Source organism: Euprymna scolopes, chromosome 19 (genome assembly GCF_053919585.1).
Source record: "Euprymna scolopes isolate OS-2025 chromosome 19, ASM5391958v1, whole genome shotgun sequence".
Classification (NCBI taxonomy): domain Eukaryota; kingdom Metazoa; phylum Mollusca; class Cephalopoda; order Sepiida; family Sepiolidae; genus Euprymna; species Euprymna scolopes.
In genome coordinates, this window is record NC_136500.1 from 88,065,483 (window position 1) to 88,087,229 (window position 21,747).

A 21,747-nucleotide genomic window follows, 5' to 3' on the forward strand; every position below is an offset into this window, starting at 1 on the left:
AAAAAAAAGAAAAGAATTTAACCAATGGGAAAGAAAAAAGTTTGGAGACAGGAGTAATTCTATAAAATCATCCTACATGAATGTTTTCATTCTTTTTTTTTTTTGCCGTTTTGTTTACAAACACATTTATGATATATAATACAAACACATTTATGATATATAATACAAACACATTTATGATATATAATAATCAATATTGAAAAGACAGGCATTCATTTTTACCTGTTAAAAATTTTGCCTATGCAAGTGAATATTTGGTTCAATGATATATCAGATGTGCAGTTATGAAAAAAAAAAAAGGGGGGGGGATTTTTTTTGGTTTAGGAGCACAAATCAATCATGATACTTCCCTCTAAACTAACTTTAGTCAGAAATTACTCTTTAATTAAAAGCCTATAGTTTTATAATCACTTTTGAATTTCATGTGGCTGCAGAGTAATCATTGTTAATCGCATTAAAGAAATAGCCATGTGAAATTAAAAGATTTCAAAGTCTTTAAATTTAGAAGTTTTGCAAGATTTCAAAAACAAAATGTAACATACAATCAGATTATTTTTTCTATTATGCAGTAATATATCTTTTAAACAAATTGACAATCGGGTTAAAACTAGCTCTAATGTATATCGTTTTATGAATAAACAGGATTAATTCAGATGTAATATTAAAAAAAATTAATCTTTATATTTTTGGAGAGATATATCTAATGAAATATTTAGATTTTTATCTGTACATTAATATATAAAACATAGAGCCAGTTTTTTTTCCTATTTAATTGACCATCATAGTTTTGTCGAAATGTACATACTTAAAACTATTAAATCAGTCAATTCTGGTGAATATTGATCAACATTCTTAGAAACAAATTTCATTTCCAATCGATTTCATATTTAATTACATCAAGAATTTTGCTTTGATTAATAATATCATAAAGAAAGTAACTCTCTCACAACCCAAATTTCTCTTCCTGTCACAATGACACTGAAGAACATTGGAAAAAAAATTTAATTAGAATGATTTTTTTTTCAAATTTCACTGCTAATACTTTTCCTTTCCTTCTTTTTGATAAGTGATATCTCTCAAATGAATGTTATTTAACTTTTTTTTTTTTTTTTTTTTTTTACATGGAGGTCACCTCTTATCAAGGCCTGGAAGCCACTCAGGGATAAGGGTTATTGCGTGTACAGTAATCAATGAGATAGTATTGTAGTAATTGTAAGTATTTGAGATTTGATTAAGGGAACGATTCATCAGGAATTTACTTATGAAATAACATTTTTTATATGTATATTAATAACAGGAATGCAGTGGTCAAAGTGATGTTGAACTTGGTCATTACTAAAATAGGTGACCATTTGGGAATACTAGGTGTTATATGTATTCTTCATTTATCTCAGCATTGTTTCCAGTTATACTGAAGTTTTCCTTTTCACTGGAATCAAGCAATGCTGACTCAAGAGGGGTGTGGTTGGGGATGACACAACTCGTTCCACAATTAAATGTGCACATTTCCAGGGGGTATCCATTGCCTCTTAAAACTGAACGGATGTTATAGTGGTCAAATTTATAACATGCCACCTTGCTAAGATGTGATTCTGAATACAATCTCCATCTGAAGAATACCGCCCCCCCCCCCCTCAATTGTGCTCAACTTTTTACTTAAACAAAGCGGAAAGTATAATAAAAATGAATAGTTGACTTTTTACCAGTTTTTTTTTTAAAGCAGATAAGACACAATATCTTTTTACATTTATTCATAATACAAATAACATCTTTTTGCAGGCAAAGAACCCTATTTCAGTCACATAAATTATTAATGAAAATAAATTGACAACAGCAGGTAGAGACAGTATTATATATTTGGCGAAATGTTTTTACAATTGATATGAGATTGCTAATTAAATCAAGAGATGTTCAAATAGGCACGGTCTATATAATAAAAGTGAACATATATTTGTTGAGCCCAATTCTTGGTATGAAGAAGAAGTGGGAGGATAGGAAAAAAATGTGACAAAAAAAAAAAAAAGTAGTAGACAGAATAGATGCTGCTGCTTCTTTCAAAGCTTGACACCAGTCAACAATTCAGAATTCAGTTTTTAACCTGTTGTCATCGGCTGCTGTTGCTACTACAACTAAATACTCATGAAAGAGAGAGAGAAAGTTTTTAAGTTTAATGAATAGAAATGGAATTTGTGCACCTAAACAAAAAGTATTTTACTGCACGCCTGTCATATTATTGAACAGCCTTTATTTTTAGTGAAATACTTTTTGAAAGAGAATGTGCAAATGTGAGCAAAAAAAATGTAAACAGAATTCTGTCATTTTTTTTTCATAGAAAATGGTCCAGTGATTGTGTGTGTGTGTGTATTAAAGCCAATTACAGAATTGTGGTGTGCTGTCACATCAGACAATCAGATATAGATTTTCATTGCGTTAAATTCTACATTATTTCAAAATATTCAAAGCAGGATAAATAATAAATGAGGAACTCCATACGGAACACACATTTTTAATGGGGATAAAAATAAATAAAATTTATATAATACCATTTTTGTCAAATACAAAAAATATTTGAAGAAATTTGAAAATAAATATAAAATAAAAAACTAAGAAAAAGAATTGCCTCCCCACACACAAAAAAAAAATCTTATTTGCAATATAATAAAAATGAATTGGCAGCAGTTAATTTAATATTGCCATAATATGCACATAAATTATGAAGGATAAATGATATCTATCTCTAAATCTATCTTAACAAAATGAACAGAATAATTTATGTGTATTTCTCCTATAACTTTGATAATTACACATTGAATTATTATTTCTATTTATTATTAATCAAATATTTATTGAAATAAAATAAAATTGTAAAAATCCTATTTAAAAAAATTAAGAAAATTAAATTTACCACAATGCATTTGGGTTTCTTCATAAACAAGTCAGACATTTAATCTTTGGTTCTTAGGTGAAAAAGAAAAACAGAATGAATTAGTTTCTGACCCTTTGAAATTTGCAAAGGAATTTAAAAGCATTTCAACTGTTGAATAGAAAATCATTTCTGGTTTTAAAATTCTTAGCAAATCCTCATGGATTGAAAGCTTTAAAAGTAATTTATATCCAATCATGTTATGAATTTATATTAAAACTACATTACCATAACAACATTAGTTTTACAACAATTTGATTCGATTGATAATCTAACGACCAAGCAACACCATTATTAATTAAATTTAACTATCAAAATCCTATTATAAAAACAAAACAAAGTTGGTGAATAAAAAATAAATAAAAACAGTAGAATTATATAAAAAAATACAAAGTAAAAAAAATCCAGAGTAACGCTAAGTAGGTACTGCATTGCAAGTAATAATTATATAATGATGCCTTTTAATTGTACACACACACACACCAAAAAGGGAGGAAATGAAATCTGAACATTTAAGCCTGTGAAAAGGGTCCATCTTTCTTTAAATCCTGTTCAGATCACGTTTTTGTTGCCAATAATTATTAAAAAAAAAAAAACAAAAAAAAAACTTACATTTACTAATAGTATTATCTATGAAATAGACATGTCCACGAAAAGGCAACATTATCATACCATTATATACCATCAATCGTAAAATGCATCTTCTAAATACTCGGAGATCAGTCATCAGTGATGTTTTACTACCTGTTTCAATTCTAAATCGAATCATAAAAAAGGTACTTAATGTCTCATTGCTAAACACTCGGCGTTATACGGTGAAGATCAAAGATAAGTGGAGTAACCCAAAGAAAGGAACTGGCAACCTCTATTCATCATGGTGTATTAGTGAGTGGAAAGGGAGTCCTTGAGTTGGCCTTAATTACAGTTGATCAATTTATTTATTTATATAAGAATTGTAGGATTTATATCTAATTTTTGTGCAGTAAAAATATAGAATTTTAAACAAAAATTTATTATTTAAAACAAGGAATACAAGAAGTTTTAAGTTAAACTACAAAATTAATTAATCTGTGATTTAACTCATCTCATTTTTTGGATATATATACATATATTTTTTTTTTAAAAACAACATGGAAACACTATCTCACAAAGTTACCTATTTTATAAATTTTTCATGTAAATATGATTCCTAATTTTTACTTAAATCTTATACAATATCGCAAAATTCTATAAAACCAACATTTATGCTTATAGTAATTGTCTGTATTTTTGAGATAAGGTGTTTTCACTGATTGAGATTGTCGGACTGACTTCCTCATCTTGGTTGTTATGGTCACAACGTTTCGGCCGTTTTACCCTCCAGCCTTCATCAGGTGTTTTGTCTCGAACTGGCGAACCGTTTGTTGGGAGTCTCGAACCCAACCCTTTATTATTATTACGGAGGTACCGTGTTCGGACTCTAGCTAAGCTCTGGGACATAGTTGCTGATTCTCTGTTTTGAATGTTACTTCAATCCTGAACGAAGGCAGTAAAAAAGTAACATTCAAAACTGAGAATCAGCAACTATGTTCCAGAGGCTAGCTGGAGTCCGAACACGGTACCCCTGTAATAATAATAAAGGGTTGGGTTCGAGACTCCTAACAAACGGTTCCCCAGTTCGAGACAAAACACCTGATGACGGCCGGAGGGTATTCATGTTTATAGTATAAAATTATAAAATATCATTATTTTTTCCCCTCTTACCAATTAAACATTATTGCAGAACAGTTTAATTATAAAATAACTAACCTAACTGAAAATATATCTAATATAAACAAATGAATTTTTTTTTATAATTTTAGATTTTTTTTTTTCTTTGTTTTTTCTTTATTCTAGATTCAACAACTTTAATAAGCTTGTTAAAAAAATTTTGGTGTCTTCCCCCCATCACCACCACCTTAAATGCTGATGAGGAGACGATATCCAGAAATATTTTAATTATTTCTCGATACTTTTATTTGGTGTAAATACTGAATAAATAAAAGGATGTTGTTTCCGAAATGATTGTACATGAAAAAATTTGATTTTGTAATGTTTCCCCCCTATGTAAAATTATTAATCCTTCACCTTTTATTTTTATATATATATATATATATATATATATATATATATATACACACACACACACACACACACACCTGTACAAAGTTCATGGGAGAGAATCCCAGCAAAGCACTTGATTATAAAGAAAAATATTAAAATAATAATGTAAGTGTGCGATATTTATTTGCATTTGTGTTACAGAAGAAGAGACATATAAACAGAGGTCGAAGAGAGTTTGACATAAACAACCAGAGCTTGGTCCCCTTTGTTTTGGATTTGAAACCGATGGTACCAATGTTTTTTTCTCATCTTCTGTAACACAAATATAAACTATATGTGTGTGTGTGTGTTTAACTTTTAAATATGCACATATGGCAATTTCAATTTAGCTTACTTTTAAAATGATTAAAAATCAAAGAGCTTCATAAAACAAAGATACCAAAAAGAAATGAAAGTATTTAAAATAATATCATAAAAAATACTGAAAGGAAAAAATTATACATATATATATATTATATATACACACAGGAAAAGAAATGTCTGATATTTATCACAGATTAAAAAAAAATAAAAGTTTGGTGCGTCATTCAATAAAAAAGATTTTCTTTCTTAAACTGTTTTTTTCTGTTCATCTCTTTTTTTGAACTGCCTCTGTTTTACATACTTAATAGAGAGGCAAAGAGTCTGCTTTATCTTTTAAGACGGCAATTGATCGAGTCACTTCTGAGCTGAGAGATTGCAGCTCCATCACCTGTTGATGCAGCTCTGGAGGACATTCTTTTAAGGACGTATAAAGCTCCAGGAAGTTGAGCACCTTGGAGTAGTTAGCATTTACCTCCAGACTCTCCTGACCTCCAAAGATCTCGGAGTCTTGGCTCACAAAATCAGCATTATCGAGCACTTCATCTCCGTTAAGGGAATCATCTGTGACCACAGTCGTAGCACTCGATTTTTCTGAAAGAAACAAGCAAAGAAAACATGAAAGATGAGAAGAAAAACTTAACTTTTTGGCAAGAAAAAGTTTTCTAATAAAAAAAAAAAAAAAAAATCAAAGAGTTTAACAAATATTACAAGAAACTAAAATGGAACTTTTAATACACACTCACCCGGCAATAAAAAACTATAAGTAACTTTTAAGAAGCATTTTGTAAAAGCAATTAAATGAAGGCCAATGACTCTATAAGTTCCTACTTCCATTGAAGTAATAATAGACATGTTCACAAGATCTAAAATGCTTAAAAATGAGGGTAGTAATCTACAAAAAAGGGTGGGAAAAAGGAAAGTGAGAAAAAAGGGGGAAGGGGAAAAACGGAAAAAGAAAAATATGAAAAAGGAAAAGACAGGGAAAAAAGAAAAGGAAGAAAAAGGGGGAAGTAAAAAAAGGGAAAATGCAACAAAAGGAAAAAGGTAATAAAAAAAAAGAGAGAACAAAATAAAAAAGGAAAAAATTCTTACTCTAGCATCATTTAAAAATAAAAACAGACTCAATCCTCTTGTAAAATAGCAGACACTCGACTTCCATTCCTCAACCCAATTGCAATGTGTTTGCCTGATATTTTTTTCTTTGAAGACTTCCACAGCGCCAAAGTGTAGAATATGAATGAAAATGTTTTCTCCGCTCACTTTTTTAAAAATAGAAAAGAGATGTGAATCTTTCAGGTCATTTGAGATATTACGTACATGTGTGTGTGTGTGTGTATATATATATATATATATATATATGCTAGTCTATACGTGTTGGCTCTGTAAGAGTAAGATGAAAAATGTTCCAAATAAAAAGTAATTTTGAGATTATATTGTCTTTTATTGTCTTGAGAAAACATGTTTTTATAAGTGATGAGTGAAAAAAATAAAACCCAGGAAGCTTCCAGAGCACTACTGCAAGCACTAATTAAAATTAAGGCCTGAAAAAAAAAAAAAAACGTAAATCAGTAAGGCCTGAAAAAAACAAATCAGAATCTATAGGAGCACTACTTTCAAAGATGCTGACAGTCTATAAAAAGGAGAAAACATCCTTCTCTAAACAAACTTCTGGAAGAAAGTCGTAGCTGTCTGAAAGAGATTGTATAATCCGTATAAGGATTGTGAATAAAGAACACAAAACCCAAAATTACAGAAAAGCTTAACATGCATCTTGATAATCGCATTTCAACAAAAAATATTTGTGAACATAGCCATGGTCATCTCTTTTGTTGTGCCAAGCTAAGACTGCTTGTTAATCCATCCATTCAATGTTGTAACAAAGAATTTGCAAACAAAACACAGATCCAATTTATAACCAATGATAATGTTATCTAAATATATTTCCTCCATATCTGCGTTGCCATAGCAGTATCAGAATTTTTGTAGGAATTTTTGACACCCCTAACACGAAACTGCGAATACAATATAAAAATCTCGTAATTTCTCTGTTAAAAGTGGGTTATTTATTTTCTTTATGGATTATACTTCCAAAATAAACTATTACAGTTGTTTTAAAAGTAATAGAAATATTTTTATTTTTATTTTTTTTTTAAACAGTAATGAATTTTCCGAACTCAATATTTTTCAATTTTTAAACTTTAAAAATCTATCAAAATTTTTCTATTGATTCTATTTTTACGATATTTTCAGGGTCAATGTGAAATTTTATGTTCTTTCCAATAAACCGAATATAATATTTTGGACAAACGTTTTTTTTTAAATTCACGCCCCCCCCCCAAGTGTCACCCATTTTCAACTTTCTCTTAAAAAGTAAATAATTAATTTATGTCAAATAGTTTTATATATCACAAATTGAAGAGAAAAGGTCAATAAATGATATATTCAAATTTAAAACAAAAAAAAAAAAATCCCTTTTTTAGAAATTTACCTGTAAAGTCCGAAGTTTAAAACCTTATTTTATAAGAAGAACACATTGTTTTTTTTTGTCTTTTTTTTTTTTTTAATGAAACCTTGGTCCTTGCTCTTTTAATTGAAAAAACAATTAGGGCTTGAATTACATTTTTCGAGGAGTTATAAGCTTGGAAAGACAGGGGGTCGAATAATTCACGCCTCTCATTTTGAAATGTCTATTAAAAAGTAAATAATTAATTTATGTCAAATAGTTTTATATATCACAAATTGAAGAGAAAAGGTCAATAAATAATATATTCAAATTTAAAACAACAAAAAAAAAATCCCTTTATTAGAAATTTACCTGTAAAGTCCGAAGTTTAAAACCTTTTTTAAAAAAAAAAACACATTGTTTTTTCTTTTTTAATGGAACCTTTGTCCTTGCTCCTTTAATTGAAAAAAAAATTAGGGTTTGAATTACATTTTTCGAGGAGTTATAAGCTTGGAAAGATGGGGTGGAATTATTCACTATTTTCACGAAATTTCTGACACTGCTAGCGTTGCCATGTATCTCCATTGTTTTACACTTCTTATACACAAACTGGTTATCAACTCTCAACCTACCTGTAATTTTACTGCACTGTTGATTAAAAGATTCCATCAAAGTCATCTATATATATATATATAAAAGGCAAAATGTGTGTGACTATTTCATGTATGTCTCGCAAAGGCTTCTTTCGCACGTGCTCCGGGGGGTTACTATCACTTAGAACTGTTTATATACTCCCTATATAATAATTTATTTGCGACGACTTTTACAAAATTATTGCTATTTTGGCTTCTCACGTGTTAATTCGGCTTTTTCGTATAAAAAGCGAAACTAATTCAAAGCTAACAGCATTCTTGGCATCGCGCCGGGGAAACGTCCAGAAGCAATCAGCTTTGATCAATGTTGTATATCAGACAGTTGCTATTCAATCTGGACAATTTGGAGCTGGTTTCCCCCTCCCCAACATCTGTTGGGGGAAAAACAGTCAAATTTGGGTAAACAAACCCAAACTCTGTGTGACTTCTATTTGACCTTCTTAATTAGGTCAAATGGAAGCAACAGAGTTAACTTTTATTGCGGTCACCCGTTTTTAATAGTTAAATAAAGAAATTCAAACCTGTCTCCGTTGTATGTCACGGTGGCCCAATGGTTAACGTCGCACGTTATTTTTTTTTTTCACACTTTAATTTCCAACTTTGCCTCAAGGGTTCGGATTTGATCCTCATACTCACCTACCAAAACATTTTTTTATTATTATTTAAACCCCCCCCCCCCTGAGTTTTGATTTACCTCAAGACACCCGGGCATCGCCGGGTACCCCCGCTAGTCTATAATATAAATCTCACCTGTATGAGGTCGCCTTTTTCGCCAATATTTTCGAAAGTCATCCCCAGTTTTTGATTGACTAGCCTTAATTTAAACTAGTGGGACGATTAATCGGAATCGGAATTGTTAATCGTAAGAATCGTGTATTTTGGGAGGCATCGGAATCGGAATCGCATCGTTAAAAAATACCTTAATTTTCCGATTCCTTCATTACGATTCTTTTAGTCTGATGTTGAAAAAAATAAAAAAAATTCCTGATATTTCTAACTGCAAGAGAGAAATGTAGCATGTTATAAAAAGAAACCAAAGAAATTCATTATTAACAGGGCAATGCTTAGTGCCCCCTCCCTTACAAGGTTCATTCATTCAAATCTATTGTGATCAAAACTACAAAAGAGTCAACTTGAAAAGAAGTATCCAGGGCTCTACATTGCGAGTAAAAAAAAAAAAACGCTTATCTTTTTGGCGACTGTTTTTTTTTACTGACAAATCTTCTAATACTGAATGAAAATGCTTTTTCAACTTATATTTTCTTAAAACGAGCAAACTCAAATTATTTAAACAGTAAAAGATTTAATAGAACAATATACTTTTTTTTTCTTTTTTTTAAAAGAAGGCTTTTGAAAGAAATATCTCTAAAATGAAATTGATCACGTTGTATTATTTAGCAAAATTTGGACAGTAGTCGGCTTCTTTTGAAGTTTCAAAAAAACCGACCCCATACCTATCTCTTCCAAACCTAAAGTTATTAAATAACCCCTTCGTTAATTTAAGGGTAATTAATTCAATTCAGTCAAGTTGGTTTTTTTTTAATTTCATTGAAATAAAATCCATTTTTTAAATTTTTTTCTCCAGAAAGATAAAACTCTGAATTTGATTATATTAAAAGCAGAATAATATAATCTTTTTTCTAGAATTTTAAATTGAAAATTAAAAAAAAGTGTTTGACGCAGTTTTTTGCCGAACGAAAAAGAAATTAATATATATTTTTTAAAAGGTTTTGTAATCAATTAATTTTTATGTCTAAATAATATTTACGATTAATTAAATAATTTCATTTTAAAAAGTATTTATAAATAGAATTTTACTTAAGACTTATAGTTTAGCAATATTGAACCGCATCAACCATGTGTGAATTGAACACAGTCAACCAAAAAAAAAAAAAAATTCAAAAGAAATGCATATTTGCATTTCATTATGTAAACTTTTATACATTGGTTTCAAAAATTAAATTCTATAAGTTTTTTTTTTGTTAACTACTGGTTGGTACAATTTACCGCTCATCCCTTTATATGTTTTTCTTTTTGTCTTTTTTAGCGGATTATTTTCAATTAATTATCCAAATAAGTGACTAGCTTTAAAACAAAATTTAATAGTAATTTATTTATTTACAGATAAACTGAATTTTCTAATATGACCTCAAAGTCCAAAAAAAGTCTTGCATGGAAACTTTTTGAAGTTGATGAAGATCATGAGTTGAAAGCCATTTGCAAAGTCTGTCAAATGAAAATATCGCGAGGAACAAAACCATCTAACATGACCACAACCAACATGTTAAAACATTTAACTATGAAACCTCTAAATGAATTGGAGGAGCCAAATAAAAAAGAAAAGGAACAAAAAATTACCAACTAGTCACTCAGAGCAGTTTTATTAGTGAGGGTCGAAATCGCAGTGTTTTTTTTTTTGCCTAATTCACCAATTTTTTTAACCTTCCTTAACTTCAAATAGTAAATACAATATATACAACTAAAAAAATAATTTTTAAAAATGCTGATTCTATTCATGAAAAATTCTTTTAACTAGAAATTAAAACTTAGGTAAAGATAGCTGACTGACAGCAACAGGAGCACTGGTTAACTACTGAACCACATGGAAAGGTGTGGGGGAGGAAAAAAGGAAATTAAAGGATGATAATAAATTATGATAACCGTCTTTGAAAGGCACTAAACTCCTAAAATTTACTTCTTTAAAATTTTAGGCGGCATTCCCCGGCGATTTTAAAGCACTCTCTCTCCAAAAAAAAAAAAAAAAAAAAAAAAGATTTAATTTTTAAGTTTGGGAAAGATATATTTATTATAACCGAATTCCTGTATGAAGACTGGATCTACTTTATTGGACGTTAATTTGTGAGATAAGTAATTTTTCAATGTTTAATGTTTTTAAAGTTTCAATTATCAATTAAATTTTTTTAATTGCGTTTTTTTTTCAATTTATTTATAAAAAAAAAACAGGGTTTAAAATGTATTTTTCAAGGTAACAAGCTTCGAAATAAGTCTAATTAAAAAAAATCACTTAATTTTTAATTTCGACAACCCTGAGAATTTAATTATTAAAAAAATATTGAAATGTGACATTTTTTTTATTTAACATTTCTATTAGTTCAATTAATTTTCTTTCAATAATTCATTTCACTCAACAAACTTCACCATTTTTTGTTTTGTTTTATCTTTTTCTGTAATTTTGGTAACTATTTTTGCTCAATTTTATCTAGTATTTCATTTGTTTTTTATAGTGGTATCATTTTTATATGTGTTCCTTTGATATACCCTATTTCAAAATTAGTTTGGCTAAACTTATTCTTTACGTTAGAAACAACGTGTAAAAGCAATGAAAAAGTAAGAAAAAATAATAGGTGTTAACTACTCCTTGTGAATTATGGAGGTCTGAAGAACTGCCGTCACAAATACAACCATCAATAGCCAAACAAAAAATTGTTTTTGAAATTCCTTTACTTGTAACTTTTCGCTATACCTACCTTTTGGTATAAAACACAAAAACTTTTGATTAATGGTATTTCTCAAATATAGTCGTTAACTTTGGAAGCGTTATTTTGTATCTACAGCGCCATGTCACGTGGTATATTTTTTTTTCATTACGCACATTCATTTATAAATTATTAAATTAAATATTTATCTTTTTTATATTTAATTAGTATAAATTTTCTTTCTCTTCCGCTATATTTTTTTTATTTAATTCATTAAATCTGTAAATTATGAGGACCAAAATAATGAATTGTGTTAATTTATTCTCGAATTTTCTTGTTTTTGTTCTGTTATATAAATTCTATTTTATTTGTTTTTGCTCTGAAGGATTAATTCCATTTTCTTTGTTTTTTTTTGTATTCCAATTAAGTAAAATAAATTTTCTCTAAAATAAATTTTGCTAATTTTTCCGTTTAGTTTACTATATAATAATTTTATTTAAACCAAAACACGACGGTGTAGACATAAAATATCTCTTCCAAAGTTAGGGAACATATTTGGGAACTACCGACCATAAGTATAAAACTACCTGGTATATTTCAAAACAATAATTCCCTAGGAATCGGAATCGGAATCGTACTTGGTATCGGAATCGTTAATCAATATTTTCCTGGAATCGGAATCGTATAAAAATTAGGAATCGTCCCAACACTAATTTAAACCTTCACTACTTCCGGTTTCGCGATGGATGCAACGGCAAAAACATCACATTATTTTTTTCATGTTCTTTTCCTCCTTCGCGGTATGGGTTCGAGCCTGCCTGCCTACTACTACTTTTTTTCCCCTTTTTTTTTTTTTTGCACAACACACACCTCCAAACACCCAAGCAATGCCGGGCACCCAGGCAATGCCGGGCACCCAGGCTAGTTTTAAATAAATGGCATTCATTTTATCAAGGCTGAATGGCAGACGTGCAGAATAAGATATTTGCCTTACCAAGACGCTAAACCAAAAGTCTCATTTACATTGTCATTTACTGTGAACCCCAAAGAGACCCAACCAACCAAGAGAGTCACACTGTATCCTAGTGTAACTTTCCAATCAAATGAGGCACTTTTTCAAACGATTTTTCTTTATTTGGCCAAGCATATATCACTGCAATGCCTGCATTCATATAAACCAGCAAAACATGCTGCACAGCACACACTTACATGATGACAGCTTCATAAGGCTAGATTTTATGATAGAACTGCTTATCAGAAAACCACTACTTTCAATTATTTTTCATGGTTTTTTTCTAACCCACACACACACACACTAAATAAATCCAGCCAGTGTGGCAGACGACCAAGCTATTTAGTGATGCCAAATACAGTTAAGCTCAATCTAGTACTGACAGGTCAAACTTGAAAAGCTATTGTTCTTTTAGTCTGATCCTTATGAAATAAAAAAAAAAGAAACCAGATAAAATTTGGAATGAAACCAGTTCAGTTAGTTAAAAGCTAAAACCCTTCAAATCAAATTAGATTTTATCCAGGTGCGTATCGATTTAAATGTTTAATCAGTTGTTGGTCAGTCCAACCGATTTTGTCAATCTTACTAAGAATAAAATATGACTCAGAAAAAAGTATTTGAATTTTCTTTGTGTTTGACAAGAACTGAACGTTGTAGTGTGTTCTGTTTGCTTAATAACGGGTTAAAAATACTTACAGCTCAAGATTGATTTATTATCAATATTTGCTAAGACTAGATTTCACACGGCACACAAGGTCAAATGAGAAAGAAGGAAGTAGATAAAACGTGTTGCTCCGTTTCTTTTCTAGTAAAACAATTTGATTTATCTATATATTATATACTGGCATGGGAACCCGGCGTTGCCAGAGTCGACAAAGTTCCATTTGGAATACACCTGCTGATATTGATCACTTTCATTATAGGCAATGTCGATACCCTCACAACAATTTCAAAAATAAAAGAACAGATAAAATCTTGCTGCTATGGTTTCAAATGATCTGAAATAACAGCAAGGGGAGACTTGATTCCAAATATTTCTCTTATGTTATATTTCCCCTCTTTTGGAAATAGGGTACGATTATGAATTATTGAATAATACTGGAAATGTTCATAGTTGGACCCTATTTCAAAATTAAATTATTTCTTTGATTTATTTTCTAAATACTGAACTTCACCCTCAAATTCTAGTTTATTTTTATTGTCTTGATTTTGTGAAGCTTATTTATTGAGTCATTTTATTTTGACTTAAATTTTATTGATATATGAACAATTACCGAATTTTGATGTAGTAACATTTTTGGTTAAAAAATATTAATAAGGTATATATATATATTGGTAGCCAAATCGAATATTGAAATGCTCATATCTTTGGTTCTATGGGATAAAACTATATGAAAATTTGCAGACTTTTAAAAGATTATAATACTATTCTATAAATAAAATTTTATGAAAATTAGTAAAAAAGAATCTATATTTTTCAAACCAATAAAATATGCCCAAATTTGTCGACATTTGTATATATAATGTCCTGGAAGGCCAGCTTCAGCTTTGCTGCGTTGGGATGAATTTTGCTTAGAGTTTTTTTTGCTTGGTTGTCTCCCCTATTGCATTACCAGGCCAGTAATATATATATATATATATATATATATATATATATATATATATATATATATATATATATATATTGCAATTAGGAAGGGAAGACTTTTATGATTCATGATTAAAAGTAAAGTAAATTTGTATATAAATAAATATATATATCTTTTCTCCAAAAAGGTGGGAATGAAGGGGGAACAGGAGAGGAAAGAAAAAGGAATGGGGAGCCAGCTGACCGCTTTCGACCCTCGCTTCTCAAAGCTGTATCGAGGGAATTTTTAAAATAAAGAATGAAAGCGATTAAAAAAGATTAATATATACATATACATACATACACTAGCAGGTTGACTGACGTTGCCAGGTCATAAAATACACTTTTGAATTATGATAGTTTAATAAAAATTTTATATTATAATAGAGACAATTTTCTATTGATTATTATATTGTACCCAATATATCAGTGATTTTAAAAATTAAAAATAAATGACTTGGGTATCATTAGCTAGAATCAAAACCAAAACATAAAGCTCTCCAGCCTTATTCGTTACCATCTGAGATAACAATAGGTGGATATAGGAGCTTTAAAAATTAACTGCATCTTTATGTGTTTATGCCCCATTTATGTTACCTAAGAATGCCAGGCAGAGGAATTTAAATGTTGGACTCTCAGAAGGGTGACAATTAGCCATGACAATCAGCGGTTGGAGTTAGGTTTCTGATATTTGTTAATGAAAAGGAGCTTTGTCTTTATAGTATTAGATGTGGCCATCTATTTTTTGGGCCCCTATTCTACTACCAAGTGAAGTTGATTTTCCAAAGATTCAGTTATTGCCTCATTTGCTCTAACGTCAGGAATAAAACGTGGTTTAGCATTACAAGTTGATTTTTTTCTTTTTAGATAACTAGCATGGGTGCCCGGCGTTGCCCGGGTGTTTGGAGGTGCGTGTTGAGCAAAAAAAAAAAAAAGTGGTAGTAGGAAGCCAGGTTTGAACCCATACTGCGAAGGAGGAAAAGAATGGGAAAAAATGTGACATCTTTGCTGTCAAACCAAAAGTGACATAGGTTTAAATTAAGGCTAGACAATCGAAAAGAGGGGATGACTTTCGAAAATATCGGCGAAAAAAAGCGACCCTTCTCTGCAGAAAAGTGCCCAGTTGAGGGTGAAGAAATTGATGTTTTTAGCTAAATTTTTGGTATTTGTCGTCTGAAGGGTCGAGCTTCAAAACGATACTGATCTTGGGAAAATCTGTCGCCTTTGTCAAAAGTTTTAGGCAGACATGCAAACATACATACATTTATATATTGGTAGCTCAAATTTTCGACCCAAACCGATTAAAAAGCTTGCCCTATCTCTGAATACCCTTTATGTAAAATTTCAAATGTTTAGATCAGAAAGTGTCCGAGTAATTTGGTAGAGACCGCAGAGGTCAAATTTTTAAAAACTTTGACCCCTATTATGACCCCTTAACATTTATTGTTTTGAACTCAAATCAAGTTATTAAGTTAGATCCATGTCCAAGGAACCTATATCTAAAATTTCAATTGTTTATACCCAACATTGGCGGGGGAGTTTGGTAGAGTTCTCAAAGGTCAAATCGTTGAGCTTTAACCCCTTAACAGCCAAATTTCTGGCCGAAAACAGATTACAAAGATTTTCCCAAATCTCAATACCCTGTATATCAAATTTCGAATATGTAAACTGAAAATTGACAGAGTTATTGCGTAGGGAAATGTAGACAGACAGACACTTTCATAGATATATAGATTGTTAGTTTATCAACTTGCATGAAAAGCGCTATGTAAAAGATGCTTAAAACCGTTTGAATTATGCAAATACCATCAGTAGTTCAAAAGTTATGAGAATTTTAAGTGCCAAAATTTAAGCTTTTGCACGGACATTTTTTTTTAGAAAAAGTGGGCTAAATTATGGACCTCAACATTTCAAGAAATTCTGTAATTTCGCCACCATTTATTTATTTTTCAAGCTATTCTCATGAAACTTGGCACTCTTATGTAAAATTGTGTGCTCTTTCTGATTACAGAGTCAAATCTGATGTATCTCTTTACCATAAGCCATGAATTATAAATTCAGATGTACAAATTTCAATTTTTTTAAAAACTGGCGCATGGTATCATACAGTGGGTGTCTCTCATGAACAAAACTAAGCATTATAGTGGTATTTAAATATAGATTTATTGAGAATAGGAATTTTCCTGCCTCCTCACCAAAGGAGAGCTTAATCTTGGGTGTAGCCTAAAGAGCATTCATGGCCGGTATTTTCTACTCCCCTCAAAGAAAAAAAATATTGAGTAGATATGAATTAATCTCAAAAATGAATCAAAGAAAATTTTTCATATAGATTTTGGATTTCTGTAAAAGATGGAAATTCCCATAGTCGACCAGAACTTATGCATTTTGGGACTAGTCCAATTTTCAATTTTGTAAATCCTCTCTATCTGGCCCAAAATATACGCCTATTTCAGAGTTGTAACAATAAATCGTACTCTACATGACCCTCGATGGAACTTTCACAGTACCAGTATACCAGGAATCCTGATAAGCAACAGCTATATATTCACCAGTTGGTTATTTTTGTCATTTCTATTGTTATTTTACTGAAAATTCAGTTATGTAAACAAAGAAATAAAACGGTAATTTTTTATCTTGTTTCCACCTTACCAATTAAAATGATTACTTCTATAGGTTTTAGGGCATGCTGAAAACGAATAGCGCATTTAAATTTTCCACAAATAAGTAGCTTTCCAGATATTAAGCAATGTCATTTCTTATGTTATCACTGGTGGCCATCTTGGTATGTGTAAGCGCGCAAACGCAACCCCGAGAAACTATGCACAAATGTGCACACTAAGATGGCCACCAGCAATAACGTAAGAAATGACATTACTTAATATCTGGAAAGCTACTTATTTGCGGAAAATTTAAATGCGATATTCGTTTTCAGCATACCTGAAAACCTTAAAAGATAGTCATTTTAAAGAAAATTGTTAAGGTGGAAACAAGGTAAAAATTTACAAAATGCATCACAATGAAATTCTTTATCGAACCGCCTAATTATTATTATTTAGATATCCACAGTTAAAAAGAAAACGGGGTTGTTTTACAGATTAAAAAAAAATGGTCTTGACAATGAGTTAAAAATAAATTCAAGTTTCACGGTATCTTTTTTATTTAATTGTTAGGTGAAAGGACAGAATACTTAACAAAAAACACCCTTCCTTTCCCATGTCAAGAATGGGTTTTTAAATAATAACGTTATTATTTCAGCATGGTAGCATAAGTGCACAAGTAGCTTTTATTTGTTATATTTGCTGTTTTTTTTAACCACTAAAAACACAATTCTACCTTAAGTACAAGTTAAACGAATGTACTTAGTACATTTTGCTGTTTTTAACGCTTTTAGTACATGTGTACTAAAAGCGTTAAAAACAACAAAATAGTATTGTTTTAAAATCAAATTTGAAAAACTTAAAAATAATTTTTTTAAATTGACACACTCAGAATAAAAAATGACTAGTAAGACGAAAGCTGAAAAACAGTTTTCTATTTTTAAGAGAATACTTTAGCCAGCTCAGCGCATTAGCGCTTAGCGAGCCGTTTTTCTGTAAGCATATTTGAATTTCTCTAAAAGATAACATTTTAAAGAAATTTCCGCACAATTAATAATTATAAAATATTTACATATACATAAAAATAATTCTGAAACTATTATCTATATGAAAATGGATGATATATGCTGACTTATCTTATCAATTTTGAAATATTCTTCGTCAACTTTGCTCGGTCGTAACTTTGCTTCCTGTGGTCGTAAAAATAAAAATCAAAGTCCAGTAGAGATAGACTTCTATGCTTATATAGCCTGTAAAATTTCAGCCATATCCAATCAAATTCAACCCAGCACATAAGTATCCAAACGTAACGTATAAAATGTAAACATCGAAAAAACAGTTTCCCTTTTTGTCATTTTTTTACCGTTTTTTTTTTTTTTTTCATTTTTAACTTGGAGCATAAAAACATTGAACACATAAAAGAAAAATAAATTAACATCATTGGAATGCTTATTTTATTCTCTTTTCATCAATGTAATTCTTTTAAAAATTGACCAACAAATAAAAATGATATGACCTGTTGAAGCACATTAGGTATGTAATATTGCCGATGTCCACGAAAATACAGCATAAGCTTGTAATGGTTTCATCAGCAAATACACAAATCTCAAATCCGATTGCATCGGAGGAGATTGTTTATGAAATTCACTATCCTGGTTGAATGATCAACTTGGAAGGCAATTTATTAAAATAAAATTGCTTTTATCGGCTTTTTAAACATGTACCATTTACATTTATTAAACAATGTTACAATCAAACAGCTCAACCATAGTTTACCACAAGTTTTAATTTCATATCACAGTTACTTTACATCTTAATAAAATACAACTAATAAGACTTGTAATTTTGGTATGTAGTACAAGTGTACTTAATCAGAGCTTCAATAACATATATAAAACTCATTAAAACACATGATCTTCCAGCCGTGGCGACATTCACCATTTGGAATGATAATAACTTGACACTCAGCTCAAATATCAGACTGATGAATTTTTGTATTACCATGAATGATGGACCGTGACAACAGACTAGAAAGACAGATACAGAACAGAGATACATTTCATACAGAGATTATGCCACCAATGAAGAAGTGCAGAACAGGATATTGTAAGTAATTGCGTCAACAAAGACCTTTTGACAAATATAGAAGACATGTTATACAATCAACATAGCACTGTGAAAGATGGGAGGATATCATCTAGAAATTGGACAGATATGAAAGTGGAGCGACACTGAGGAACAGAGAGGAATGAAGTTGGTTGCCAGACCATTTGTGGCATCTCATAGTCAACTATTAGGTTGGCACAAAATAACGTTATTTATTTATTATATATATATATATATATATATATATATATATATATATATATATATATATATATTACTAGCAATTCAGACCAGTTTTGCTCGGGCCCTATGTGCTGTTCATAACTTTATGTGCATATGTATATATTAAAAAGTGTTAATATGTACGGTAATGCCTTTCTATATAATAGGCTTCCTTAACTACCATAGATGATAGTTGGTAGAGACCGCAGACATCAAGTTTTTTTTTTTAAATTTGACCTCAATTTTGACTCCTTAACATTTGTTTTGAGCTCAAATTAAATTAAAATGTTTGACCCATGTCCAAGTGACCTACATCTAAAATTTCAAGTGTTTAGACCCAAAATTGGGGGAAGAGTTTAGTAAAGTCTGCAAAGGTCAACTCTGTAACCTTTGACCTCTTACCAGCCAAATTTTCGTCCAAAAACTGATTAAAAAGCTTGCTGCATGTCTGAATATCCTTTATGTAAAATTTCAAATGTTTAGACTCCAAATTGACTTAATAGTTTGCTAGAGACCGCAAGGGTAAAATCTTTTGAACTTTGACCCCTTGGAAGCCAAATTTTCAGAAAAAAAAAAAAACACGATTAAAAAGCTTGCTCTATGTCTGAATACACTTTATGTAAAATTTCAAATGTTTAAACCAAAAATTGGCTGAGTAATTTGGTAGAGACCGCAGAGGTCAATTTTTTTTTTTTTTTTTAACTTTGACCCCAATTATGACCCCTTAACTTTTGTTTTGGGCTCAAATTAAAAAGTTTGATCCATGTCCAAGTAAATTATATCTACCATTCCAAAATTGGCGGAGGAGTTTAGTAGAGTTCTCAAAGATCAAATCGTTGAACTTTGACCCCTTAACAGCCAAATTTCTGTCCGAAAACCGATTAAAAAGATTTTCTCAAATCTTAATACCCCCTACGTCAAATCTCGAGTCTGTAGACCGAAAATTGACAGTTATTTAGTAGGGAAATGTACACAGACAGACAGACATTTTTACTTTTATAGATATATAGTTGAATGTAAAAAAAAAGACATTTTTGTACCAACCTAATAGATTATAGGATAGGTGAAGAACAAAGACATCAAAAAAAATCTTAAACTGGTAATGGAATACATATTTTATATGATATAAGATAAGATATAAATAAATATATCTTATATGTATAAGATAAGATATAAATAAACTGGTAATGGAATACATATATCTTATATATTTGTTTTGCTAAATAAAAGATATCGTTAAAAAAATATTAGCTTCAAAAAGATTTTAGCTTGGCTTGACTGATTCCATATTCTACAATAGCATCTATTATATTAGGTTGGTGCAAAAATAATGTTTTTTGACATGAAGTTGAACGTCAGAAAAAAAAACAAAACATTATTTTTGCACCAACCTAACATTTGCACGAATGCTAGTAAGAAATGGTTTGCTTATAAAAAAAAAAAAAAAAAAAAAAAAATGTCTGAAAATGCAGGATTATTGCTTAACATACAATTTTTTTTTTTTTTTTTTCAATTTTTTTATCTTTTAGTTTTTGCTGGAAATGGAACATTCTATCAAATTCTAGTTATTTCAGAGACAAGAGATCTTTTTAGGATTCTAATTATCCCTTTAAGTGCAATTGTTTGTATCTTTCTTGCACTTGGTACATCGAGTAAATTCCCTAGGTACTTTTTGAAATTCTTTTTCATGAGCTCGGTAGCTCCAATGATTACTGAAACGATAGAGATCATCCAAAGACTCTAGTGTATTTTCATACATAAGACCACAGTATTTAATTGTCTTGTCTTTCTCAACTCTGTTTAAGCCAGCATCATTAGGGACACTGACTTTAACTAGGGTTGTTACTTTCTCTTTCAGCTTCTATATGATTATGTCAAGTTTAATATGTTTCCTAGGTACTTAGCTGTGGGAATTGCATAGTCAGTGGATGGTGTATGGCTTATTCTGAATAGTTTTTTCTGATATATGATCCGAGGACATTTTACAGATTGAATCGCACCATGCGATTTTACATGGGTAGTCAAATGACAGTCTCTAAAACAGTAGAGATTTGAAATTCAAGAGGCATCTGTGTAACTTCACAAGTATCAAATTTGATTTATATCTTTCAAGATTTAAGGCTACAGGTCAGATTGTGTGGACCATTTCTGCTTGGTGACAAACAAAAGAAAAAAAAAAAAAACATACACACACTGAAAAGAAATATTTATTACATTTTCTTTTATAAAAATGGTGGTTGATTTTCTGTGACAGCTAGAACATGTTTATTTCTAATTTTATG

General features: G+C 30.2%; 1 protein-coding gene across 1 annotated transcript in view; it reads right to left on the reverse strand.

Annotated features, from left to right (window-relative positions):
- Nucleotides 1–5,511: 5,511 nt before the first annotated feature.
- Nucleotides 5,512–21,747, reverse strand: part of LOC145239824 (uncharacterized) — a 53,517-nt gene continuing 37,281 nt past the window's right edge. Inside the window, exon 2 of the mRNA XM_080103356.1 lies at nt 5,512–5,959. Within this exon, the coding sequence (XP_079959482.1) occupies nt 5,670–5,959 (290 nt within the window). The 3' untranslated portion in view covers nt 5,512–5,669. The remainder of the gene's footprint in view (nt 5,960–21,747) is intronic.